Source organism: Chiroxiphia lanceolata, chromosome 1 (genome assembly GCF_009829145.1).
Source record: "Chiroxiphia lanceolata isolate bChiLan1 chromosome 1, bChiLan1.pri, whole genome shotgun sequence".
In the NCBI taxonomy this organism is placed as follows: domain Eukaryota; kingdom Metazoa; phylum Chordata; class Aves; order Passeriformes; family Pipridae; genus Chiroxiphia; species Chiroxiphia lanceolata.
Genome location: NC_045637.1, coordinates 135,801,627 through 135,829,325, shown reverse-complemented (window position 1 = coordinate 135,829,325; position 27,699 = coordinate 135,801,627). Strand labels below are relative to the sequence as shown.

The 27,699-nt window shown below is 37.6% G+C and overlaps 1 protein-coding gene across 12 annotated transcripts in view; it reads right to left on the bottom strand.

Annotated features, from left to right (window-relative positions):
• CACNB2 (calcium voltage-gated channel auxiliary subunit beta 2) overlaps window positions 1–27,699 on the bottom strand; it is a 250,153-nt gene continuing 222,454 nt past the window's right edge. For 5 of the 12 annotated variants that reach the window (XM_032678280.1, XM_032678320.1, XM_032678370.1 and 2 more), the window contains 6 exons: window positions 26,141–26,250; window positions 19,914–19,922; window positions 11,549–11,700; window positions 10,762–10,857; window positions 9,345–9,530; window positions 1–4,730 (listed from right to left, as the gene is read on the bottom strand). In XM_032678280.1, the coding sequence (XP_032534171.1) occupies window positions 4,239–4,730; window positions 9,345–9,530; window positions 10,762–10,857; window positions 11,549–11,700; window positions 19,914–19,922; window positions 26,141–26,250 (1,045 nt within the window). In that variant the 3' untranslated portion in view covers window positions 1–4,238. The remainder of the gene's footprint in view (window positions 4,731–9,344; window positions 9,531–10,761; window positions 10,858–11,548; window positions 11,701–19,913; window positions 19,923–26,140; window positions 26,251–27,699) is intronic. The other 7 variants (XM_032678298.1, XM_032678329.1, XM_032678353.1 and 4 more) reach the window with 3 other exon arrangements.

The window sequence follows — 27,699 nt, the reverse complement described above, 5'->3', positions numbered from 1 at the left end:
TAAATCTTGAAGAGTCTTTAGTAACTAACAAACACAGGAGGTGGTTTACACCTACTTTTTTACTTTGAACAGACATTGACTAAAAGCAGCCAGACCCCTCCTTTCATTCCAGCTGAGGGAATCATAGTGGACCCCATCAAAACCTTTGCAGGTGTCACAGAACTTGAGCATGATTTTACAACGGAGCTTAAAAATGACATTTACTAACAAACTCATAAAAGACAGGAAGTATTAAGGGGCAGGGTATTAGACCTGGGCAGGAACTGCATGTATAGGATGAGTAACCAGGTATGCAGGGAGAAGTAAGAATGGGTCTTTACTTTTATTCAGGGTTTGGTGAGTGGAATTCTATTTCCTTATCCTCCATTTATAACAAGGGCTATAGGTTAAGAGTTTACAGATTTCTGTGAAGAGAAATGCTCCACTGAAACTCTTTGTGGCTTTAAAACTGATCTTCATTAAACAGGTCCAAAGCCTTAATTTTATACATTGAGAAGCAAAAGTTACAGAACTCTCTTCAAATTCTGAACTCTGGATGACAGACACAGAATATGAATTCATGAGCATTCTAGAAGAATTCTTTAAATTCTAGGCAATAATTTATGGATTGATTTAATAAAAATAGTTACTTTCAGCTCTTAACTCCTACTGATGCTGCCTCTGTGCACAAAACTCTTTTCTTATTCTTCCCCACTGTCCTGTCCCTTAGCTGGTCTGGAGACTGTTACTGTCACCTCCTTCCAGTCCCTCCTCAAGAATTCTTTCTTTCATGATGTCTGTGTGACACTAAACAACTGGTAAAAATAGACTCAGGCTACTCAGCACTGATGTATATTCATTTGAAAAAAACACACAAAAATAAGATTCACGTCTAACATATATACATGCAAATTTAGAAATGCATCGCATTCCTTCCATGTACTGAAATTTCGTTAGAAAAATATAGAGTTAGAGCTGCCAAGACTTACATATCACTTAACTATTTTATCTTCCTCCCCTTTCCTTTTTTTTCACTGATTTTATTGTATGTTAGCTCATTTGAATAGAAATTTTACAGGTTGTTTCGTACCACACATACATAAGAAGACTGGAGCTCACTGGGACCGCTACCATTTCTCAGATTCAAACCCCTGAAACCAGATATAGAAATACAAACCCATTAGTGTCCTAATGAAAACAATAATATTAAACTTTCTATTGGTAAAACTTTGCAAAGACATTTTATCACAATAACCTTTGATATGTTCTCCAGCTGGAGTATATTTAAAGCTTCTTATTGACATAACTCTGTTAAAGTGCTTTTCAAAGTAGTGCTCAGCAGGCAGGTGGTATTGTGCAATATATGTAGTACAAGCTCACATTACAAATGATTTCTCACTCTTAAAACAGTAACTGAAGGAAAGTATCTTAGCAAGGCTAATAAAAACCTATTCAGTGAGTCTGTCTAAGAAATATGTGTTTTTGTTAGTACGTTGTCTGTACATAATCAGCAGCACTATACAAAACATGTTTCTATGACTAGCTGGATTGGGACTTGTCCTTTTTTGTGATAAGATGTTTATACTCCATAAATCAATTTATAGGCCATACTTAAATACTAGTGTTTGGACTATGCTCTTTATTTTCTTATGTCTATACATGGCTACCTACTCCATAGTTTTCATATACTACTCAGTGCTTTGAAATTCTGCCAAATATTCCTTAAAAATACTTTAAGAAAGGTGAAAAATAAATACTCTCTGGAGCAAAAGTAAAAACAAACAAACAAACTCACAAAACCCCCCAAAACCAAACCAAAAACCCAACAGAAAAAGAACAAAATATTCAATGTATTGAAGTGGAATCACTTCTTAGAGGACATAGCCACCATGAGTTGTAGGGAGCAACAGCATTTACTGAAGCTGGTAAATTAGCTAAAGCCAGGCAATATAGAGCAAGACAATATAACTTCTCTTCCCACTTACACATGATCTGATATGATTCAAACAACAAAGTCTTGCAATGTTATTTTTCACAGATACCCTGAAAATTCTCTTGTATCAAAAGCCACTGTTTATGTACTCTTATATATCCATTTACTAATACAACAGATCTACTTACCTATTCTTCCTTTGTCTACAAAGTCATATAGGATGTTTAGAAAAATGATGAGAATTTTATTTCTAGAAAAATAACCCTTTTTCTTGTGTTCCCCATAGTTCATGCTTTAAGCCAAAACCTACCCTTGAATAACCAAAAGAGTCAGCAGCAATGGGAGGAATGGCCAGATATCTGACAGCAGAATTTCTTACTCTCAGGTTGTTGTAAAAAATGTTTATAAAGCATCAGGGAGAGGAGTGGGAGAGGGAGAGGAAGGACAGAGTATGTTTAAAGGAGTTAAACTGAATTACTTGGATGCTGAGATAGGAGATTGGAGAAAACATGCACCTGCCATATATCTTATCCATTTCACTAAAATGATATTCAAAATCAGGCAATGCTGATATTCCCAGAATTTAAATAATAAATAAAAACAACTTCCAGCTAATTTAATTATTATCGCACTACAGTCTTTATATAACGTGCTATTTACAGGGAAATACAAAAAGTATTTCATTCATACAAGTACTACAAAGACTATATGTGATGCAGAACAGCTTTTACACTAGGCAAGGGTATGGAACCTGGAGTCAAAAATAATAGTGAATTTGCCCCCACTTACCAGTGCAACAGGTGTTCAATGCAAAACAAACTGTTCACTCCCTTTGATTTCAATGCATTTTCTCTAGAAAGCTCCTAACAAAGCATTTTGTCACAGTCATTTTTCTATACTCTCACCAGCAGCACAACATCTTAGGTGAAGGAAAAGCAGTGAGCTGGCTGCAGAGTGGGAATGCAGAGGAATTGGCAAGTGTAGAAAAAGTGGAGAAGCTACAAAAATTTATTTTCCAACAAAATATCTCTCCACAAGCTGTGTAAACTTTTCTTGCTAAAACAAATACTCTAGAACAAAGATTTTACATTTCCAGTGAAACTCACAGTAACAGTTGCCTGTTTTTGCTCTCCCGAAGTCTCAACAAAGAGCCAGCAGATTTCTACTTTCCCAGTTACTTGGGTCAGTAAACTCCCTCATATTCCCTGACTGCAATTTGGATTTTTAAATTAACAGACAGAATGAAGAAACAGACTTTTTGGGCTGTTGAGTAACCTTTGTTTTCTTCAGTAGAATCTCACACTTCACTGCCTAATGTGCACACGCACACGTACGCCCATCCACCACCCACCACTCACATACACACCTCCAACATGTGTGCTCTAGTATACTGACAACAGAACAAAAATTAAGCTGTGCCCATTGCAATCTTGTGACCTGAACAGAGAAGAATAATTTATAGTGGTAAGTCATTATCTTTACCATAACCTTGAAATGCAAAATTGGGTTTGCAAGGACAGCATAAAGTAAAAGAGTTACACCCTTTATCTCAAGCACTCATCCGTATTTACAATAAGTATAAGCTTTCTGCTACAGAAGAAGTAGTATTTAGATTGAACACTGTTACAGATTTCCTAAGTGAGGCTAGTTCCAGTTGCCAGTAATTCAAAAGCAAATCTGTTGACTTGGCATTAGGACTCTAAAACAGTGTGATCAAACTCATATAGTAAGAAGGTGTCTGCAGAAATAACATTTATAAACTGTATATACAGTACACAGTACCAGTACATAGAAAATAGATTTTGACTCCATGATCCCCTGTGTGTAAGGCAAGACAAATTCTGTCTTCATATGGAGACCACCAGAGGTACAAGCGACAGAGTGGTGCTTAAATCAATATGCAAATCAAGTGCATACAAATTAAAAATCAGAGCAGACAAAAAGTTTTAGATTCTTTTATGTGCTGATCTTGGCTTGCTGAATACACGGGAAGTTATTAAACATCAAATGTATCTTTTTTTTAAAAAACACTAACAACACCTTGATGGCAACAGATATTGTTCAAGTGGCAGCTACCAAAAACAGCTTGAAAAATGTCATAGTACAACATCAGGAACTCTTCAGTTGTACCACACTAATTCATATAGCACTAACCAAAAAAATAAGTATATGAATATTCTATTTCATGCTATTGCTATGCAAGCAACAGCAATACAAATCAGCATACAGAAGGATACCATGTGTTCTGCAATGAAAAACCCAAAGATATTTTCAAGGGCCATTGTTACAAGACTTCAAAGAAACACAAGACTGCCAGAGGCAAAAGTTACTGACGGATGTAAACATCCCTGTTCCATTCTCCCGCATCATTACGTTTTTTCGATATCACTTCCCCATCCTTGTCACAATATTGGTCCCTTGATTTATGACGACTACGCTGTTTGTTGCATTCATTGTGGTCCTGCTCGCGGTCCCTCTCCTTTGAGCGATGCCTTGATTCTCTGTGTCTGTGATCACTGCTCCCATGGGACTCGTCTCTGTGATTATGATCCCTGTGAGAATCATAGTGGTCACCGTGGTCATGTGAGTAGTCCTCCTTTGGCTCTACATAAGCTGAATCTCTGCTGTCTTGTGTTTCTGAGTCAAAAGTTTCTTGCCTGTGAAGGCCTCTACCACCACTGCGATGGTTGTGGTGTTGGCTTGAGGAAGAGCGGTGCTGGGATTTCTTGATGGGTTCAACTCGTGCTTCCTCTTCAATTTGTGAACCACTGCGTTCAGGGACCGAATGGTCATTCCTCTGGTCTCCTTGAGATCCCTGCTATCAGAACCAGCAGTAAGTTCATGCACATGAGGTACACACTGAAAAACTTTCTCCAATATCAAATTCAACTAGAAAGTACCATGAAACCAATAAAATTCGAGTACACAACAATCCACTTTGAATCTAAACTAGAAAAAACCCATTAGAATTCAACTTTTAATGAAAATTCAGTATTATAATACAAACAATTCCTTTCACTCTCATCAGAATGGAGGGTGGCACTTGGGTTATTCTATGACAGTTTCACATCTCTTGTGATGTTTCTGACTGTTCCAGTTAGCAGTATGTGCCACCACCCTCCAAACAAAAAGAGAGCATACAGAAACAAGATAAACTGCAGAAAAATTAGAGAGGACATATCATGCCAGGAAAGGGCAGGTGTCAGTCGAGAGTTTACAGATGTCCACTTGGAAACAGCCACTATGGGAAAGTGATTTTAGTGGGCTGAGGAGGTTGATTACACTGAAGAACCAAAGCACAAAACCTTGGCTCTTTTAGAAAAACTTATTTTTTTAGGAAAAAAAAAAGCAATTGAATCTGGTATGAATAAAGTTTGTATTATGATACTAATAGTATCACTGACCTTTTGTTTTCTCAGCAATCATTTCATTTCTTCATGGTAATGAAAAATTAAACGTTGACCTTATAATTTTTAGAGCTTGAGAATATAGACCATTGCCAAGAAAAGCAGGAGGAGAGTGATATTATCACATACAGAATTTCCTAACACGCAACTGCTATTAAAAGACTTAAATAAAAATTACCAGGTAATAAACCTACTCTTCACCCGCATAATGCTTTGAAATCACTGCAAAACGAACAAGTGACATTATTTAACTCATCTGGGGGTTTCATTACATTAACCAGCTTTTGTTGCCAAGCCATAGCCAAAGACTTTTCAAGCTTAATCACAACAATTTTAAGAAATAGTTTATGTTGAAATTGAATTATCCTTCTCATAAGAGGTGAAGAACGTCAAGACGAAGTCATCCTTGCTGGCACAAAATTAAAATAGGTTTTAACAGAGGCATTTGTTTGTGAGACTGCTCTGAATTTACCAAAGTTAGGCTTAAGTTTGCCCTTCTATGTTCAGAGTTGTCAAAAAATAAGGATTGCCTCCAGGAAAGTTCATGGACATATCTTCCTTCTGTCTTCTGGAAAAGAGCTAGAAAATTTTGTCCTTCAGCCACAGATCCTGGCAGGTGGGTTTTCTAGCAACCCAAAAAGTAAAATGACAGGAAACTGGACAGGAAAAAAAATCTGTATTTCATCAGAAACTTACAAAAAGCAACATATTTCAAATCAGCAATTTGATAAATTTGACCAATTTTAATTTTCTAAGAAAGCATTTTATTCTGTAAACTTTCCAGCAACTAGATGGCTTATTCCATGTGTTCCTAATTTGAAAAAAATGGTATAGACGAGAGCAAGGTAACAGGAACAGCAGTCAAATTTCTTGTCTGTTCTTGTTCTTATGATTCTCAAGATGATTCTAATTTGCCAGAAAGGAATGTAGTAATTGTAAACGTGAATAGATGTGTTCAAGGTGAAATGAAATGACTCAACAGAGGTGAACTGTAAATGAAATCAAGTGAAAAGTGAAAAGTGAAAGAGTCCAAAGCAGTGCCTGTTTCAATGTGTAAACACAATTTTTATCAGTTCATCACCATGACTGTTTTTAAGGCACATAAATTTGGTATACATAAGAAACCCTTTCATTCTCATATGGTCAAATGACACATATGTATGTACCTGTATATAATCAGGACTACTAAAAGCCATCATTGCTGTGGTTTGAGAGCAAATGCAAAATGTGAACCTGCTTTGAACACAGTGCTACTTTTACAAGCTCAGATGCATCTTTTCTGCTATGACAAGTACATGTGAAGGAGCATAAGGAATGAATTTAGACAGTACCTGCAATTTCAAAATAGTGTAGGGCTGTTGGATTTTATGGGCAAATTCATTTTTCCATAAATGTTACAGGGACACTGAACAGGTAATGTTTGAATCTGGATTAGAGTCTGGCTTTATGGTTCATAACCACATTAGGGCTCTGATTTGGATTAGATTCTGCTGTGCTGGAATTTTATGGCTCAGTCTCATAAGGCTTTTTGTCTAAAATGGAGAAAGTTTGAGATAAGCCTATTTCATTATTTAGGCTGTAATTTCAAAGAAGCAGAGGTTCTTAGAAAGAAGTTTAAGGAGTGTTGAAAGAGGAGAGAGAAGTCTGTGTCCACCAAGTGAATTTGCCTTGCTCCCTATGGTCCCTGATCGCCTGCACCGTGTGTGTGTGAGGTTGCTCCAGTCTTGTTGGAATTAGCCAACAATTTCTACACAAGTTTGCTCCAAAGCTGATTTAATTTCAAACAGTCCCAGGAGGCCTCACACCTTCAAGCACCTTGTGCCGTGCAACACAGTTAGGATCATTCTATAAAAACCCGACTCTGGCAGCTGGCAACACAAATCTCTCTTTACAACATACACCCAGGACTGAAAAATCATGAAAAACAAGTATGTTTCATGGCAAAGGGGCACTGCATTGGACTTGGGGGAGGATGACTCCAACGCTTTGCAGTGCAGATGTGGCTCCTCCAGGCTAAACAGCTGGTGGTTTGGCCTTTCCCAGCAGAGCAGTCCACAAAAACAGCACAGGCAGAGACTTTAAATTCTCTAAATAGAGGATCTTTACACTGTTGAGAGAACGGGTTATGCCACCATGATAAGGAAATAAATCCATTCTGTGCCAAGACAGTGACTGGCTCAGGTTTTCGATGTCAGCTGAAGATGTATCATAGGAAAATGAAACCAAAACAATGTAAAAGTTCTGTGTTCCATAAGGCACCCCTGTTGATTCACACTTCTGTATTAGTAGACCTACAAACAAACTGTGACACTGCAAATACACTCTCATTTTTAGTCCTTAAAATAAAAATGTTAGTTTGTAAGGAGATAGCACAACATTCAGAAAAGTGTTATTAAAACTCTTGTAATAGTTCCTCCAGAGAACGTGGTTAATAAAATGAGTAAGTGAACTATAAATCCACATCCAAAAGGCATAAAAAAACTTGAGCAAAATAATTAAAAAGTTTACAAAGCAAAAAAAAGTTTATCTAGCAAGTCTGCACACAATAAAACTGAATTTCATACTCAGAAATTCTTCCAGCTCACAATTTTTTCAGGGTGTTTCAGCTCTGAGGACAGAAAAAAAGGCAGAAATGAACTATAGCTTACAGTCTCTTTTCCTGCAATTGCTTTTGAAAGCAAGAGAAGGAGATACCCTGCAAGGTGGCTAGAGAAATTTTTCTTGTTAAAGAACAAAACCGTAAAGTCTGTGGTTTTCTAACGGGAAATTCTTTGACACAAAAAATGATTTTGCAAGACCATAACAAAAAACCCCACCATTTTTTTGTATTTTAATTGGGGTGCAGATACATTTTTTTCTTTGATTTTCTAAAAGGAGACTTTTTTCTTAGCCAAAGTTATGAACTGCAACTTGCATATGTATGTAACTTATGGGCATATATGGAACTCAGGTAGAAATTTAGATGTATTTAGCCATTATTTTATCTGGGACAGATGTATTATAACCCCCACTGTGATCTTCTCAGCCTCAAGGCAACACTCACTATTTATAATTAAGTATCATCTTTAAAGACCTCATTTTATGCCATGCAACAAATATCCAAATGACAGCATCTCCTTATGCTGAGCACCTTAATATAATTTTACAAACCAAAAGTTGAAGGAGAATAGAGGGGACATAATATGCCCATATCAATGGGCACATCAGTGCAGAGGTGGGAATAATGCCTGTTTTTCCCAGCTCACTAGACAGTGTCCTCGCTGTTCAGAACATATTGCCTCTCAAGGTCTTTCTGCACAACATGTGCAGCAGGACTCAAGTTTTATGTCAGAGTTTGGCTTGAAGGAAATATATACTTTTCACAGCAGTGGCCAGTGAATAAAAGAACAAAGGAAACACTAGAAGGGCCACTTTGACCTTGAGACTTTACCAATAGAGTCAGTCATTCTCAGCCTCTGCAACTCTATAGCCTATGGGAAGATTGGAACAGATTTCCCTCCAAAATTTGTGGATCTGCTCTGTACATAACCCAATTTGTCATGTAGGGTCTCTGGGGCTGGGATTTGCCTATTAGCAATAGTCTGCCCATCAGTCAGAGAGTTACCAGAGGCTGTAATGTGCATAGTAATAGCCCATTTTTATTTCTCTGACTGGATTACATATGACCAGCTATAAAAATGCTTGTGGCTGGTACACATATTACTGGCACAGTGGTGTCCTGGGCACAATAAAACCTGAAGTATTCCACTTCACATCAACATATGTTTTCAGTCAGGCTGGCTAAGTCCTTGAAATCAAAACCAGCCCCCTGGTCAGTACACAAACACATGCTACTATGAATACAACAGTAATAACAATAGCATGCTTGTGTTTGCCTTTTATATTGAAAACTGTTGAATGTTCACTGAAAAAGCTCTTACTCTATCAACAACAGTGAAACATATCCAGCATATTCTAGTACCACTGTGCTTTGGAAGAAGAAGAAGTTGACAGAAAAAAAAGAAGAGATAGTATAAAAACTGTACCTGTAAATTAATATTTGGACCTGGGCTAATAGGAAGAGTGGCTGTTGCAAGTGTGCGAGTGAGAAGCTGGTTAGGAGGATTGCTGCTAGGTGGATGTGTAGCCTTCCAGTAGGCTTCCAGGTAGTCAGCAAGGTGCTCACAAGCGTCTTCAAGCTGGTTCTCATCAAGAATTACATCGAACATTTCCTGATAAAGGAGAGGTTCTAGTGAGAATAATCACCAGCTAAAGGGACATCAGCTAGAGACATTTGACCACACTTTCCATTCATCAAAAATGAAGCACATTTCTAGTACCCGTATTAAGATATTTTACCTTTTTTGTTTGGTTTTGTTGTTGTTGTTTGTTTTTTGTTTTTCTGAATGCAATTGATACAAAAGACAGCAATCATAACTAGCAATAATGTTGCTAAAACAAGTCCCCATGACTTCCACTTAGTAATGCACAAACAGTCAATGAAGACATGAAGAAGCAGCTTGAACAAATCTTAAAACTCAAATATACAGAAAGAAGTGTTAAATATTGAAGTATTTAGTTATAGGAAAAAAAATGAAATGGCAAGAAAAGGGATCACTCCCCATATCTAGAATAACTAAGAGAACACTAAGACAAACTAAGACCAATAACTAACAACAGTAAGAAACACAAGTAATACAGATACTTCAGTTTCCTAGTGTCGTACTAATACTAGGCAAGAGATTAGTCACATGGTCTAATTTTAGGCTTCTGAAGTTAGGAGGTGAGTTTCCTCCATTTCCTCCCTGTTCAGGGAGCCAGAAGGCATCTTTGAGGGCCTGTGCAGGTCTCTGTGAAGGTCACTGAACTGAACCTTCATTTTCTGGTTTCTTACCCATACTCTTGACAGCTGAGTATGCTGGTAGCAATGCATGTCATGTTTAAAAAACAGTTGAGGTCTCATCACCTCTGCTTTATGGTGGAAATTGAGAGAATTTCCTTCAGTGCACATCACCAGAAGAACTGCAGAGCTCTCAGGTACCACTCAGCTCTTTGCCAAAACTGTGACCAAGAACATCAACAGTAGTGGCCATGGTGATATATGCCCCAGGGGAGCTACTGAAACCATTGGCCTTATCCTAAAGTACCAGAGATAAAGCATAGTCACTGAGAGGGTTCAATTTTAGGCCAAAAACACCCTAAAATTGTCAAGTAAAACAAACATTCAGTTTATTGAAGCACTGAATGTATCAGCACACATCCTAATAACTGTTTGTGACTAGGACTTTTTTTCTCCCCTGCACCCTTGTGATGAGCCCGGGGCCCTCAGGAGGCATTCTGCAAAAAAGCAATAGTGAAGCATGGCCAGAAGAGGGCAAACATTGCTGAAAATTATGTAATAAACCTTGTGCTTGAAAAGAAAGGCACCTTTCAAAGACAAGACATAAATTAACAGTAACTCACAGGAGGACACTGTGCCAGTTTATCAGCTGCCACCATCTGAACATTAAGGTGTTTGGCCTGAGATTTCCCTCGAGATTTTATCAACCTCTGTAAAACCTGTGAAAAGTAAGACATTAATGAAAGTGACCAAGTTCAGACTTCATGTACGTATATAACCACTTAAAATGTTTACATTTTAAACTGCTCAATTGAGCAGAGCAAAATCTTAATTTGCTGGCTTCAGGAACATTTCCCATGCTCTTTAATCCAGAATGAGCTAATTTTCATTAACTTCCAGACAACTTTTTGTTACAGTCACTAAAAGGTCCCCCTCCTACTTTGCTCTGCTGCTTCTATTTTTTTTTCTAAGCTGAATTTTTTTAATTGATCTCCTGAGTTCTCTTCCCACAAATTCATTCTTTTCTTTCAAATGCCTCTTCAAAAGGTCTGTGCATGGTTTTTTCAAGGAATGAAAGATGTTACAGTTTAGCAATCGTGTGAAAATGTTTCTTTCATTTCTGTATTATTTTGATTCAACAAACCATTAGCATTACTTAACGTGATTGATACTAAAAGTGCAATCCCAACTAAAAAGCCCATTGGAGCTACAGCATCTTTTCCAAAATGGATCTTGGTAACACTAGATCTGAGATACCTTTTTGATTAGTAATACTTCACCATCCAAAGAGAAGCAATAACAATATATAGCCTCTGAACTTGAGTGAAGACACGTGATTATCTGAACTTAAGACCAAAAAATAAAACTAAAAAAAGACTGAAAGAGCATGAAAGTGACTACAATACTTACTTTAGGAGAAGAAATCTTTACGTATACTATAATGGGAGCCAGAGAGGTTTTGCTTAGTTGAGCTGGGTGGTTAATGGTATCAGCATCAAGCACTACTAACTGCAGTGTCCTTGCTAATTCAAAAATCCGTTCAATTTCACTTTGAACTTCAGCTGCAGAGAAACAGAAAATTAGAGTTATAAAAATACTAAGAGGTGATTAGTTTGAAGAAATGTAAAAATGTTGTAGATTGGTGTGTTGCTCCTCCTCTGGTTGCAGGAGTTGTTATCTGTGCATGTCCCTGGCCCACTACAGTAATGAATGCAACATTAATGAGAGCATTTCATCCCCAGTTTGCTGCCTTTGCAGGCAGCACAGCCTGCCTCTTTCACCTCACCGATTCCTGCTATTCCAGACTGGAGAGATACTGCTAGCGCCTTCTTACAAAACCTCAGATCACGTATGTAAGAAAAAAAGAGGTATGAATGCCTGCTGCATCAAACGGTAATCTTACTATGCCACAAATTTCTTACATGTAAATAATTTCAGTTCAAACTTATGCAGTAACCAGTTTGCTCAAACTGGAGTGCCTGAGATAGGCATTAGGAAGTACTGAAGTGCCTATATTAGAAGAAACTCATGTTTTTCCATTTACTTCAACTTATCAAAGCTCTGGAAAACCATTTCCTTCATATACTAGCCTCAGTATGGTACCATGTAAAAATTTTGATTATTATGTGTAAAACACTTTTTCAGGAGAAATAACTCAATAATCCAAATAATGCTATGGTGTCTTCCTCACAACCCCAGAAGATCTGGAAAGGTGATTTTCCCAGAGAAAAATCTCTTCTGGTAGTCATGCTCCCATCTCCTCAGCACCCTGTTTGATTGGCAGCACTTTTCAGGACAAACGTCTCCAAGACAGATGGGTTGCATCCACTTTCACAAGTGGTGTAAAAACTGTCTTCATTCCCCAATGAAACAAAACTGAATCTTGTAATAGCAAAATCATCCTTGAAATGGAATCACATTTTCCTGCTCAAATTTTGCTATAGGCTGAGAAATTACAGAAGCTAGGTGATTTGTGCAAGTCTGCAACAAAAGTCATCAGGTAGACAAGGTAGTATTTCATAAAGGTTTCCCTTTAAAGGTCGTGCACACTCCATGAACCAAAATCAGATTAGATATCTTGCCCATTCAAGGTAAATATTAGAAGACAACCAACAGAAACTTAAAGGTCAATAAGAGATACCAAAAACTTAATAGAGAGTTTCTTGAAATTACACTATCAGCCTTTTATCCATTGTACTGGCAAAAGCTTTACTTTTGCTTGGAAACACAATCTATGTGATTAGAGAGGGTCTCTTTCAAGACATGTGAAGAGATCAATTTCTGATATCTTAGAATAGCAACTGAATAAATCAGGTACCATAATAAGGCTGCAAAATTTCCAAGAGAGAGCAAGGCATCCCAGCTAGTTTAGCTCAGTGTTTTGGTTCCAGACCAATAGGTGATTGCTATGGTCATTTTATAAATGAAGTAACCTCTAAATGGTCACCAGAAAAATCTATATATGATATCCTTTATTGGAGGAGGTTGACACTGTTTTGGATCTATTAGAGGTCACTTACAAATGTTTGTAGTCATCTCCAGTTTTGGGTGAGTAGATGCCACTCAGTCATTTACAACAGCAAACACTGTGAGGTGTGGATGGCATATGGAAAGCATTGGTGCATGCTTTTCTGCTGGTCAATGAAAACACTGTGGCCCAGCTGCTGTCTGAATCAGGACCACATTTTTTAAGGCAGAACTGATGGTTCTTGGCACATTCACGATTACATTTTCTGCAAGTTTGCTGTGTAGAGATACTGCTGAAGTCACTGAGTCTGTTGTCTCAGAGTTTTGGTAGAAGATAGTCAATAATCTATGCCTAACTTAAGTCCAAATGACAACTAGAATAAACATATCAGAGATAACTTGTTCTGATGACAAGTTTGGATTCCTTTCCTGCAATTTCAAACCAGGCTCAAAACTTCAGTCAGTATAACAATATCAGTTAATGTATCATTTTAAGACCATTCCAGACTGCTAAAAAACCCTTGTTCAAGACAATTTATAACCAGCAAAATCTGCCTCTATGCCATTGTATCATAATTTTTTCTGGGATAACAGTATTTGCTACACTGCTGGAAGCACTTTTCTGCCACTATAGAACACATCTCTGTGGACTAGATTTCCTGATATACTTTTTGAATCCCCCTTTGCCAGAGCATGCCTCAGGATATGTTCTATTGTGAAATATACCCAGGGCAATAACTGCAGGTAACTATGGCTCTGTGAACCAATAGTTTCCACTTGAATCTGAAGATTGAGAGATATCTTTTTCATCAACTAAAAAGTATTTCAGTACTTCTAAACTTGAATGTAGGAGAGAAGGTCAAGGAACTACACTGCATGACTGGTGAACTGATATGTGTGCCTCTATTTCTTCACTCAAGAATGGATGGGAAAAATGCCAGAGACTGATGAAGAGGTCCCTATCTTCTGTTCCTTAAAGCACTTCTTCAGCATCTGGAAAAGCTTTCATTTCACTTGAAATCTTCTTTGAGTTCTGGCTTTACACATAAGATTGTGCCAATTTACTTACATAATAGTAGCTTCTCTTTTTAGATGACAAAGACTTTATCTACTGCTATAGCTTTGGTTTTCATCTTTCTTTAGTAACATCTCTCAAAAACCTAATTCTATACCCACAGATTCCTTCACAAGACACTCAACACAAATCTTCTCTCAGATGTTTGCCCAAAGTAAGCAGAGAACTCGAAATGTCATCTGGGGATAGTAACACAAATGTCACTGATAGTTAAAATAGGGAGCTGAGAACAGTGACAGAGGGGTATCTTCAAAGCAGCACAGCAATAGTTTTGCAATCTTCCCACCTCCATGAATACTGTCTATTTAGAATAATGTCCCTTCTTATGTACTGGAGAGGCATAACTGGAGTGAACTTACAACATTAAACTCCAATAAATTGTATTTGCAAATCATGAGAGGCATAAAAATAATTTAGATCTACTATGACAACCATCATGAAATGCTGGCAGCCCAGCTACAACACTCAAACCCCGAAATTAGCTATCAAATTTTAAAGTCACCCTTACAATCTATTTCATATGGCCTCCTTAGTAACCAGAAAGCAAACATATTTTAAATGACAGGAGCATGTAAGTAATTATCCCATACAACTCTAAGAAACAGTAAGTACGCATCTCCCAGACGTCTTTAAATATAGCACACTTAAACTTATTTCCAAATATTAATTCTCAATATCCTTACTGCACCTTGAAATGAAATTCAGTGCAATGAGAGCACTAGTAAAGGGCTTATCCCATTATGGGGGCAGACAAATATTCTTTACACCAGGTGGACCTTACAAGTGAATTTCAAGCAAAAGTCTTTAACAGTTCATTACAATAATCTGACCTGAAGTAAAGGCAAAGAAACAACAACACTGCATTTTATCTATGTCAATTCACTAATAACATGGTGAACTATGGTGGAATTTAGAGTCCCTTATATAATGCCATGGTAAAAGAACATTCTCTATGCTCCACAGCTGGAGAAACACAGCTATCCTTCAGACTTGGGCTGAAAGCATCCATAGCAGCCAGGAGTCACTGGGACACTCAGCTTGACAGAGCAGTGGCTATGTCAGCACTTAGTTTTAGGAAGACCCTGATGAGATGGAAGTTTCATGACAGGGATGAAACACAAAATGGACATGCTTCTGGCCTGCAAAGGCCAAATCACAACCACAAAATATTGCTTAAAAGCAGCAAAGAGACTTTGATCTTCACAAGGAGCAGTGAGGTTCACAAACTGTCAACTGTGCACAGTATGACTTTTATATCCTATTTAATTTGACCTTTGCTACTGTCTATGGTATCAATGGCTCTGTTTTGTTCATAGAAACAGATATGTAAATTATTACTTGGACTGCAACAGCCACAGAGACAAAGCATTCTAGTTTTTTAAATGGGGCTCCTGATACTACAAACATATGGCATGAAAAGAACTCACCTAAGTCAACATATGCCGTATAAAATGATTAGCAGTACCTTGCACAAAGGGCTTTCAAATAATTTTGTAAATTAAGGAGAACAGCATCAGTAGTCATGATTTTTCTTATACTAAGTCTTTTATACAAACACAGTTGGTTGAAAATAACTAAAGTCCATGACTATAATTAGAATAATGAGAAGTTTAAGGTAACCTCTCAAATTCACAATCAAGGCCAAAGAAAGAAATGTGGTTTTTATTCCCAGTGCCTTAAAAGCATGTCGATTGTCTTGCATCAAAAAAAGAAAATGCTGAGAAATGAATAAAGGTCATATCTGAAATCCAAGAAAATGAAAACGAAAAAAAAAAAGGAAATGACAACTATTGAGCTGGGCCCACACAAGTCTCAATTAAGAAGAAAATCATGAGCTTGACTGACAGAATTAAAATTTTAAATTTTAATTTTTGAACGTGTGTGTATACAGTGTTATATTGAGTGAAAAATCACAAGTGTCTATATTAGGTATTGCTGTAAACCACAATGCAGGTACCTGGCCACAGCAGGCTACCCTGGGCTGCACTAGGTATTTGTGCTCACTGTATACAAAGCGAGGAGGCCAAGAAGCTACCGAGGATAATCCAGTAAACTACATAGTGTTTGAGCAGATCAGAGCAAGCTAACAAGAAACCCCACACATATATAAGTGTTTAGCCTCTTCCTTCTCATCTTCCTCTTTTCTCCCCTCAAGCACCATGCTGCTCCGGGCAGGCAAGGAGCTAACAGAGGGGTCATACTGGGTAGGGGACGGAGGGTTTCTTTCCTTCCCCAGCCAGGGAGGTTTAGTCCTGCAGTCTCCAGGCAGGACTGTGTGTCCCACTCCACATTATGGGGGCATCCCAGTGCTGGGGAGCAGAAAGCTGCAGCGTATGCTGCAGTGTACCCAGCTAAGAAGGAAAAAGTCTTGGAAAACATAAGCAAGTAAGAGAGAATAAATGCTTCAGCTTAGTCCTCAGGTAATTTGTCAAAAGATACCTGGATTACAGGTGTTTTAATCAAATTTCTAACACAAATATAGTTTAGTGAATACACTTACATTTCCTTGATCTCCATCAAATACCTTAGCCACTAGCTTGCTACGTAAAAAGTGGAAGGTGGAAGTGGGAGGATGACAATATTTTCCAGGAAAAGTGGCTGCATGTGTTACTCATGCCTAACAGATGGGGCTCCTGCGAGGGATAAGGCAGAAAGGAGAGAAGCATGTCTGCTGCTCTGCTTGGCACTCCCGTCTGGGCTCTGCTGAAGGGGAGATGTGGGGTGAGGTGCTGCAGGAAAACAGGGTTTCCTCTTCCTGCCTGCTGAGGCTCAGTTTAGGCAGAATTCAGATGGCTTTTAATGCACACACATGTCCAAGTGGTATTGACAGATACAATGCCATGTTTGGGAACTTCGGCATAACCAACATCTATTTATAATGAACTAACATCTCCTGAAATGCAATACTGTAATTATGTGAAAATATAAAACAGATAGTGTCATTTAAAAATGCTAAATAGCACATAAAAATATCTACATCCTCCCCTATTTCTCTGGGCTAGCAAAACAATAGCATTCATGGAATGATGTTTCTTATGCCAAGTTTAAACTGGAAGTAAATTTTAATGGCCTATGACTGGAAAAGATTGAAATCAGCAGGTTGCAGCTGAAATAAGTGGTTGAGCACTGCACAGGGGAGAGCTGCACTGAGATAGAGATGACTGTGCCAGGCAAAAGTGGAGCAGCTCCAGAAGGTGCCATGCAGTACCATAGCACGGCTCCCATCATTAGGCTTCCCCACACTCTGTTAAGGAGTAATTGGGATAGTAAAACTGGGCAAAGAAGGAGTCTAAAATTTATATTGCCCAGGGGACCAAGCAAGTCTCTCTGCCTAGTTCAGAATGGATATCATCATATCAGGCTGGCACTAATTTGGGTATTTTTGTACCGTGCCTCATTACTCAGTGCAGTGCTACAGACTTTTACAGCTCTGGTACATACACAGGTCCCTAAATCTTCATTCGCGAAGCCTAGCCATGATGACATACATAGGCACTAAGTAAGTGTTCCCTAGGTCTGTTGTTTTTTTACAGAACAAGCATAAATAAAAATGTTCAACCTTTCTCACAGATAGAATATGGAACTACTCTATCACTGGCTATTCAACCCCTCCTGCTGATGGTATGCCACTCGCAAAACATTTGCGTATTCACTGAGTGGGAGAGATACTGACTCTGCAGCCTGATGCTTAGAGTGGGAGGCAAAACACATGGATTCCAGTTCCTTCTCCAGGGAAAGTTTAATTATTATGCAAAGTGCGTACGACTCAGCAGGACCAACCAACAACCATCCTAAAGGTGATCATAGCCCTGTCATGGGGATGGAAATTATGAGTTCATACCAGAGAACAGGAGTGAACCCAGACTTCTTTGCATTCTGGTTAAACAACTCAGGCCCATAGTCTTGGATAAAATGAGGACACAGACACCAACTTTTAATCAGTTGGTGAGCCCAGGAGAAAGAAAAAAACCTGTAGCCATTCAGCCTACAGTGTGAATAGTTTTAAGACATGCAGATTGTACTCTGCTTTTAAGCAAACAGCTAACTGGCTAAAAATATTGGTTTTTATACAGATATCTGTAACCTTAAAAATTATTCTAATACATTGCTATATTCCTTTGTCTCTAGCATGTTTTGTTTCAATATAATTACCAATCACACATATTTCTGTGAAGTATTATGATAAAATATAGGAACATGTTGCTGGCAGTTATCTCTAATTTACAGAGATTAAGATTTTTTCCACCCGTATATCATGGGATCATAGAATCAGCCGGGTTGGAAAGGACCTCTGAGATCATCAAGTCTAACCCTTGATCCATTGAAAACACTCAGGAAATTTCATTAAAATACTTTGTCAATAGTGTATCAAAAACTTATTTGCAAGTTATAATATTGGAAAGTTAGGACCAAACTTCTAATCCAGAACTACCTAAAGAATTCATTAAGGAAACTCTGACCTTATATGTTAAGAAAATCTTGGCTGGCCTGGCAGGATAAAAGAGCATTTTGGGACATGTGAGACTGATAAATTATAACCGGTTCAGGAACTTCATGCTACTCTTTCCCCATTTGTGTGCAAAAAGAAGTGTAGCTACATCCTCATGAAAACCCCAAACCTCTTAGCTGCTATATTAATTACAGCATTCTGGTTTAAGGCAGGTTTAGGTTTAACAGATTAAAATATCTGAAGATTTAATGCCTGGGAGTGAGAGTTATGGACATTTGTCCCAGCTACCTTGAAGATAAAATTAAAAAAGGAACAATCAGGATTTTCCACAACGCACTGAACACCTTTTCTGTTTTCTTTAACTATATTAGATCCTTGAGACTTTGGAAAGGGAACACACTCTTGGTTAAATCCCATTTTTGCATACCTGTTTCCTGGTCTCTGGAAGTAAGGAGGGATTTTTATGAGGCCTAGCTAGCACTCTTTTAGGTTTATCTTTGATTTATGGTTGGGGAAGCATTTACTTCAAACAATTGTCATTAAATTACCGAACATGGAGAATACATAATAACATTTCATATATGGATATATAGTGTGTATTCATACATATATATAGAAACAAAACAAATAAATTGTTACCATAGTTTCAAGCATTCAACTGGCTTTTTACACAAATATCAAGAAAATAAAAATATGAGGCTGAAATTTGCACAGGTAACCCACTACTATTTCTTCAAGCATTTATATTTCATTTTCAGAAGACAAAACTTTGGGATATCAACCTAATGATGTGAATGGGAGCTCTATACGTTTTCTATAGACAACTTTCCAAAGGTTGGCACTCAATTGCACATGCAAACTGTATGTAATTGCACATGTAATGCCTGACAGGTTATTGCATGTGCACAGAGAAAGCAAATAAACAGATTCCCAGGCATGTGACCGCAACTGACTTAACACACACACGATGACATATTTTACATCAACATTCATACATCTGTGTCAGAATATGCAGATTAGGTGCACATACCTTAGAAATATACAGTGGAATACCTAATCTTTAGCGTTTACTTGTCAATGTCAACTCTATTTTTAGAATTACTTGAATATAAATAAGGAAAACCAGCAAGGTTTTTTAAAAGAAAGACTTAGCAACACAGTACAGGATCAGCTTTTGTTTATCCATGAGCCAGATGCGAGAAACACACGGTGGTTCTGTGAGGTACAATAAAGCACTGAACACAAAACAGCAGGAAAAGTAATTTGCAAGCTTGTATACATACCTAAAACATCTGGAAAAGGAGAGCATTAATGAAGCAAAGAATGGAAAAAGCCAAGACAATCAGGTTTTGTACGAAGCATACAGCATGAGGTAAGGTTATAACAAGTGTAACATACACAGAAAAAGGTTTGGGTTCTTTTGACGAAGAAATGCAGCAAAAGCACAAAGCTGGTTCAGCAGTTTCTGCAAATGGCATGTATCCATATAAAAATTTAACTAAGCCAACTGGGCCTGATTTTCAGGTGAATGAGATTTAACCATGTACTGTACCTTGTTGGAGAAAAAAATTCTGTTCAAAATGACAGATTTCTTCCAGGCTTTTAAAGAAATTAATCATTTGCCCTTTCCTTAAATTTAGTTCTAGCATCTCACATGTTACACATGTATTGGCAAGCAAACATTTCTCTTTATATACAAAACAATCTTTCACATAGGAGAGGAATAAGACTGTACTGTCCTTCTAAATCTTTACAAGTCAAACACTATTTTTTAAAAATTCTTGAGAACATTAATTTTGTACTAGATATGCAGTGGTAGCATTGGTTTCCAATGATTCAAATCCCAAGTCTATTTTTAACTGATTCCATTACAAAAGCAAACTGTCAGTCAATAGGTGTATGTAGCATTAAGCTGATTGAGACTACCCTATAATCCTGTATATCCAGTTCCTTGTGGCTATTCCTACTCCTGGTTATCACATTGTTTGTCTCTGCCTCTTTGAAATTAATTCTGGGTTATCTATTAAATCAGTTCCAAATAATGGTGGTCACTTCACTGTTTTCTGTGCTATCCACAATTATGAACAATATACACAATATCACAGATCTACATTGGGTGATAAGGTAAGAGTTCTCAAAAAAAGGTTTATTTCTCAGAAAAAAAGTATTTGGTATTAATATATCAAGCACATTACCTTTGTAATATATTAAGTAATTGATAGAACACTTATTAAAATAACACTTAAAACCCAACAATATATTTTCAAAAGTCTAAGAAATAGCCTTCTCTGCTGCAGTTAAACTGCTGGTCACAAATGTGAGCATAACTGAGGGATAAATCAGTGGCCTGGCTGTCTAGCTGCGTGAAGTACCACTTCACAAAGGTGGGTGAGTAAAGGAATATTTTCCCATTGAATCTGGAAGGAGGGAGGGATCTGGATTAACATAAAGCAGTTCTGGGGAGCTGTATTTGCTGTAATAAACAGCCACTGAAAAGAAGCCATTGAGTAATTTAATTTCTCTTCATTGTCAAATATGTGTTTCAGATCTCATTTAGAACACATGGTTCTAATCTTTCTCTGAAAAGAGAATGAATAAACTATTTATGGGCTACTTTATGGGACTTACTGTGGTGGTACTTCATTGATGCAATAAAACAATTTTTCACTTTGAAACATCCTAGTTAGGTGAGAAGCTGGAATTATTCATATTTTCCAGATAGAAAATTGAATTACAAAGAATAATCAGAGGTTATGAATAATTTGGGGGGATTCCATTTCAGAAATGTAGTGTCTGATTCTTCAGAGTAATTACCACAGTAAAAATTACATTCAGACTAGAAATATGAAGCCATCCAACAGGAAATCCTGATTTCTGGGGATTCTTTCTTCCAAAATGGAACATAACCTTGAAGCTTCTTTTAGAAGTCAGTACTAAGACTCAGGACATTCCTGATGCTGCTCGGTACTGTCAGTACAGGATATCAGTACTGATCTGAGAGAAGGGAAGAATTCTTTGAGCTAGGCTTGGAATGACAAGAATACCTCTGAAGTTAAATGTCAGCAAAGAGAAGAGCCTAAAATAAGAGGATTTCTGGGGAATGAGAAGTCACAAGGCTGGTATTTCACAAGGTATCCAACAGGAGCTCCAGTAGTCCATAGGACTACCTGGTTTCCATCTGCCTTTTCCAACTCAGTGTATTACCATGCAACATGCTGATTTTAATGGCATACCCTATTGTTGATAAGTTCAATGCTTGAATCTCTGTTTCAGCTACAATACTTAGTACTTCTAAAAAACATGCCTGAAGCATGCAGAAAACATGAGGGAAAAAATAGCCATCTTTATAAAGTCTGTAAATAACTAGTCCAATACTATACAGCATTTCTGTATCAGAAGCAGCAAAAGCCACTACTGCACAGGGCTCTTCAGTTAATTCAGTAAAAAGGGAGTCTCCTTTTGCACCCTTCAGCACTACACCTCATCTCTGACTTGGTAAGCCACAACAGCCAGTGACAAGATGGGAGTCAACGTGGAGGGACCCAGCAGCAAGGGAAGGAGGGGGATGCTCCTTCCCTCTGTGCCTCCATCCTCTGCTGGCACCCACCCTGGCTTGAGGCACCGGCAGTCACCCCGGTACATGGCACACTCTGCACTGCCTTGGTGAGCTTTAAAGGCTGTCATCTCCGGCACTACGGCTTCAGTGGTGTCAAGGGGCTACTCGTTGGCCCTGGGTGAGTGTGCCCGCTGCTGGGATTCAGAAGAGAGGCCCATGGCACACTGTGCTGCAGTGCTGTAGCTTGCAGGCCATTAGATACAGCAGATCCCCCTCCACTGGGGTCATCCCATTTTTCAACAGAGAATTAACACCTGTTGAACCACAGAGATAAACCAGTGCTCAGTAGCTTAAGACTGAAATTCAAATCCCTTTCCAAAAGAGGAACATATACGGAAAATATCCTGTTGTGTTTTTAGAGAGTTTCATTTGCCTTCCTGATGTTTCTTGCCCCATACACTGTCAAAGTTAATATGGGGAAATAAGGGAAATAGCAATATACTGAACAATTCCAATTCCCCACATTAGTTTGCATATTTTTTTTCAAGAAAACTAAGGCAGAGGATTGGTGGAAAAATAGTGTGCAAACACTTAAACAAAGACTGAATCACAGCATACATAAACCTAAAGCTACTAAGAAGCTACACAGTTAGCCTTCTTACTATCACTTCCTAACCTTTATTTTTCACAACTTGAATTTGTAAATTATTAAAAGAATAATATTCTTTTAATAATTAAAATAATAATTATAATAATAATAATAAAATAATAATTAGGATTTAATGGGATTTTTTGTTGGCCTACAGCAAACTCGTCACACAAACTGAAGAAAAAAAATCCACTATATTGTGTGAAATTGCCACTCACCTCTTCTACTTCAGCCAATTAAATGCTCAAAGAAGAGGTATATTGTTGTCTTCCTTGTGAACCACTGCTAGGAGAGGCCACCTACCATCAGATTACAAAGACATTTTCTGAGTCTGCCTCTTATTTCTACCTTGAGGTACATTGCAGGTAAGCAAGGAAACAGGTTGTTACACTTCTTGTACTTTTTTAATTTTGCCTTGTGCAATGGTTTTCCCACTGTCTTACAAGAGCAGTTACCTTTTCTGACTCCAGCTTATTTTATTTTATCTCAGTTTTCCTCCCAACACACTGCTGCCACATCATTTCTCTGCCTGACTTCCTTCCTGGCTGGTTTTTGTCCTTCTGTGGTTTACGCCATGCCTTGAACAACTATCCCAGCTCCTTCTCCGTAACTCCAACCTTTTCCATAACGGATTTTCACTATTTGCCTTCCTCCCTGAGCCTGGCCAGCCACCTCTTCCTCCAGGTAAACATCTTCAAAGAAAATGTCTTTTTATTCCATATTCCATGCTGCACAGCAAAGTAGGGATTGCAACTTGAAAGATGAGCATCTTTCCACTTTAGTTCTGCTTGGCTGACCTGATTCAATCTGCTGGGAGCAGGTTCTGCTCAGCATCATTGCTGGACCTTGCCCAAGAAAAGCTCAGTCTTTAGGCAATTCAGATGCAAAGCTTGGCATGTGTTAATGGCAGCTTCTAAGAATTTGGTAAAGTTTTCTTGTTATTTTTATAAAAAATGCCCACAAATATGTAACTGAAATTTCATTCAATTCACTAGCAAATTTCAAAACCCTGCTAGTTTACTGGAACTACAGAAATATTACAGCTTCTGAAAAAAAAAGGTTTTGAGAATATTTTAGCGTAGGTAAAATTAATTTTTGCCCTAACTTCATGGTTAAAATGACTCAGTTGCTCTATCTAATATTCCCCAAGATACGTCAGAATTACTTTGTAAATCAGTTAATTTTTAGAACAATTATAAGCAACTGAAGACCTGATATGTAGCAGGAAATCTTAATTAATAATAACAGGCCTGTTACAAAAACTAGAGAGACATATCTATCTATCCACATATTTACATATATATATAATCCCTGTTGTCTTTGAGTCTCTCCAACTGAGGTTCTGTCAGAACTTCCATTTTAAATATCTCTATCTAAAAAAATACCTTGACACAAAGAAAAGATGTTGATGCTCTCAAGGGTAAGGTTCTACATGAGATGAAGGTGTACAAGATTGGGCAGCATTTAATTTTTACAGGTTTTTTTCCTGTATACATTTTTGTGATAGCTGTTTTACATATGTGAGAATATTTTAGCATGAGGAATAGATTATATGCTTTTTGCTGTTGCATATATTTGTGCAGTATTGCAAAATCGAACACACTTTGATGATCAGGTTGGGAACTCAACCATCATGATTCGGTTCATTCCATGACTGGGTGACCTCCATCCTTATTACTGATTTTCAGTTCTATTCAAAACAAGTGACACTTTATATTTTCAATAGATTATTAAACAGACTTTGGTTACAAGACTGAAATTCACATAAAAGAATATTTTTGTGTGTAAAGATATTAATTATGCTGTTACAGTACATTGCATTTTGCTATTTGAAAACACTTAAAATAAGACACTCTTGGAAGCTATCAGACTACTTGCAAGCAAAAATTCAGACTCCACATAGCTGAAAGCAAAGGTTTTAAGAAGTAAATTTTCAAGAAAGGGAGGTCAAACTTTTTAAGGCAGAGAAGCTTTTTCTAAGAAGGACAACTATATTAGGCAAGTGTTAAATATTCAGTCAAGGTACAGGTGGAGTCAGAAATTTTTTTGTAATAAACCTGATAAAGAATCCACTTAATAGGATGAACAAAATTAATTTCCTGTTCCACAAAATTTACAAGTTTTCAAGATACAATGCTGTGTTTGGGGGAAACCAAGCTCTTTCAAAGGGTACTAAGAGAAACCTGCAGCAATGTAAAGGCAGAGAGATGACTGCAGCATTCACCTGTGATTTAGCAAGTTCCTCCTTTTTTTTGTATTTGACTTGAACAGGATTTTTTAGGGGACTTGTGCCCCATATCTCAGCGGGGTGCCCTAACACAAGTACATGGACTCCTAGCAGAATTCATCTTAGAATCTTATATTCATAGAACAGTTTAGGTTGGAATGAACCTTAAAGATAGATCATCTAGCTCTAACCTCACTGCATGGGCAGAGAACCTTCCACTACACCTTCTACCTAGCTCCAGGTGTCTCTACACAGGAAATGCACTAGTGGTAGCAGCAGAGTCCTGGATATAAAAGACCTCACACTATAGGAAAGGCTAAGATCAGTCAGAAATTAAAACTCTGAAGTGTTCACCTTTTCCTCTGCTCTAAGGACATCTTATGATGACACGCTCCAGTGGAGATACCTGTATTGCAGATGGTAACATTTAGTTACAACTTCCCAGCTAAGCTTGTTTTTCTTTCTGGCTAGTAAATGTTTAATTATTTATACAACTGGACAAGCTTCACTACAAAATGACTCATGTAAGATGACAGATGTGTATGCTATGAACCTAGCTATACAGTTTTTAAAAAACATTTAAAAAATATTTTAAAAACACTTTTGCATCCTTCTTTTTTTGTACCAACTTCAGGATTAGTTTAAACTCATACAAAATTCATAAAATGTGTACCTCAATAACTTTTTTCAGGCCTCATATCAGTAGCTGTCATTACTAATAATGTTATCAAAGATAATGCACAATATCAATAACATCCATATAATTCCAAGTATTTAAAAACTGTTACTTTTATTCAACTGGAAGAATGTCTTCAGATTTTATATGGATGATTACTTCTCCCCATCAAGGCAAACAGCAAAACATTGAAACTGAGCATAAGCAGGATAAACCAAAATCAGGACTTTATGAAGTTTACATGGTAGTGATTTTAAAATGATTTCCAGTGCCAGGATTTCTGGATTATGGGAATTGTGATTTTCTCACGGCAGAGAGAAGGCTATTTTTAGCTTACACATATGAATTGAGAGTCGTATACTTTACAGGCAATTTACAGATAGCATCATTATCAGTACTCACCTAAGCTTGATCTCGTGTTGGATCGCTCTATTATCGCGTGCTTACTGGGATTGTTTAACACTGAGCGTTTGGCAAGCGAGATGTCTGCTGTGACACGTGTAATTGATATACTGCAACAATAAAGACAGTAAAATAGTACAGAATGTTACTTATCTTTCGGGGATATGGGGAGAATTCTCATTTAACACTAGAAGATGGCTAAGACCATAGGAAAATTACTTCTTCTCAGAAGCACAGTATGCTTCCCATAATGGGAACAGAGAAAAACTTTGCCTAACTAATGCCCCTACAACAACTATTGATAAGACATCATCCTTCTGTACAGTCCTGAAATGCAGTATGACCACTGCCTGCAAAGCTACATGTGCCTGGGGAGAGGGGAAGCAGGAGAAGGTCAGAGATGTGCTGCAGAAGATGGGACTTCCCTGGGGTCTCCGGGTCCGATGAGTCCGTGCAAAGTCTGACTTTGCACAACTATGCCCAGTATGAAAAGGCTGGTTTCTCCTTTCCCCAATTTCTTGAATGGTACCGAATGACAACCTGGCTTATTTTAGCCATACGTATAAGACATATAGGGATGTGCAGAATTAAATGGTAAAGGTAAGGCTTAGCAGGGAAACTAATACATCAATATAATCTATTTATTTATTTATTTATTTATTTATTTAAATTTTATTGTTCAGTTTACTAGCATGTGGTTTTTAACAGAGTGTAAGAGTTACCAGTTTTCCAGAAAGATCCAGCAATATGCTGGCCACCTAAAAATGGGAACTGTAACATAGGGAAACATGTACTTGAAAACTGGCAGGCTCAGTTTTGTGTTTTTGAGGAAAGATGGGCCAAGGAAGAAGTGGTTACTTTCATTTTGCTACATAACCTTCTGCATATCCTAGGAAAACAGTTACTTTGGTTTGTTTTGCTTTACAGGGTCAAAATACACCCTTAAGTTCCCTTTCAAACTCTGGTCTAATGAGGTTCAGAGGTCACATTTTTCCAGTGAAAGTTAAATCAGACTGATGATATTCCCTTGTTCTTCCTTGTAGGATTTTACTTGCAAATGAAAAGGAGGAAATGGATTTGCTAAGAACAGGGAGGGCTCCTCTCTAGCAAGCACTGTCAGATGCTGTTTGTTCATATGAAATGTAATCCAACAGGTCATTTCCCAGTGAACTTAACATGTGTATACACTTATCTAAAACCCTAAAAAATGTAACCAAGTGAGAAGTTAACATGAAAAAGCAGAATTATTTGGACAATACAGATTAGTAATGTAATTTTGGAAATTTAGACATGATTTAACTTAAGCTAAAAAGATTGTGATTTCTGGTACAGCTCCTCACAGATAATGCTATTTGTCTTAAAATTAAATAAAACTCATACTGGGGTAGTCATCAGTTATCTTTATTTGTTAATGGATATACACTAGAAACTTCTACAACTTTTTGGGTTTTTGGTTTGATTTGGATTTGTTTCCTGCCAGTCTTCTTTCCTACATGTAATAGAAATTTTTTGTCTTTTTTAAATGCAATTATGGTATATTGAACCAAGACAGATTTTTC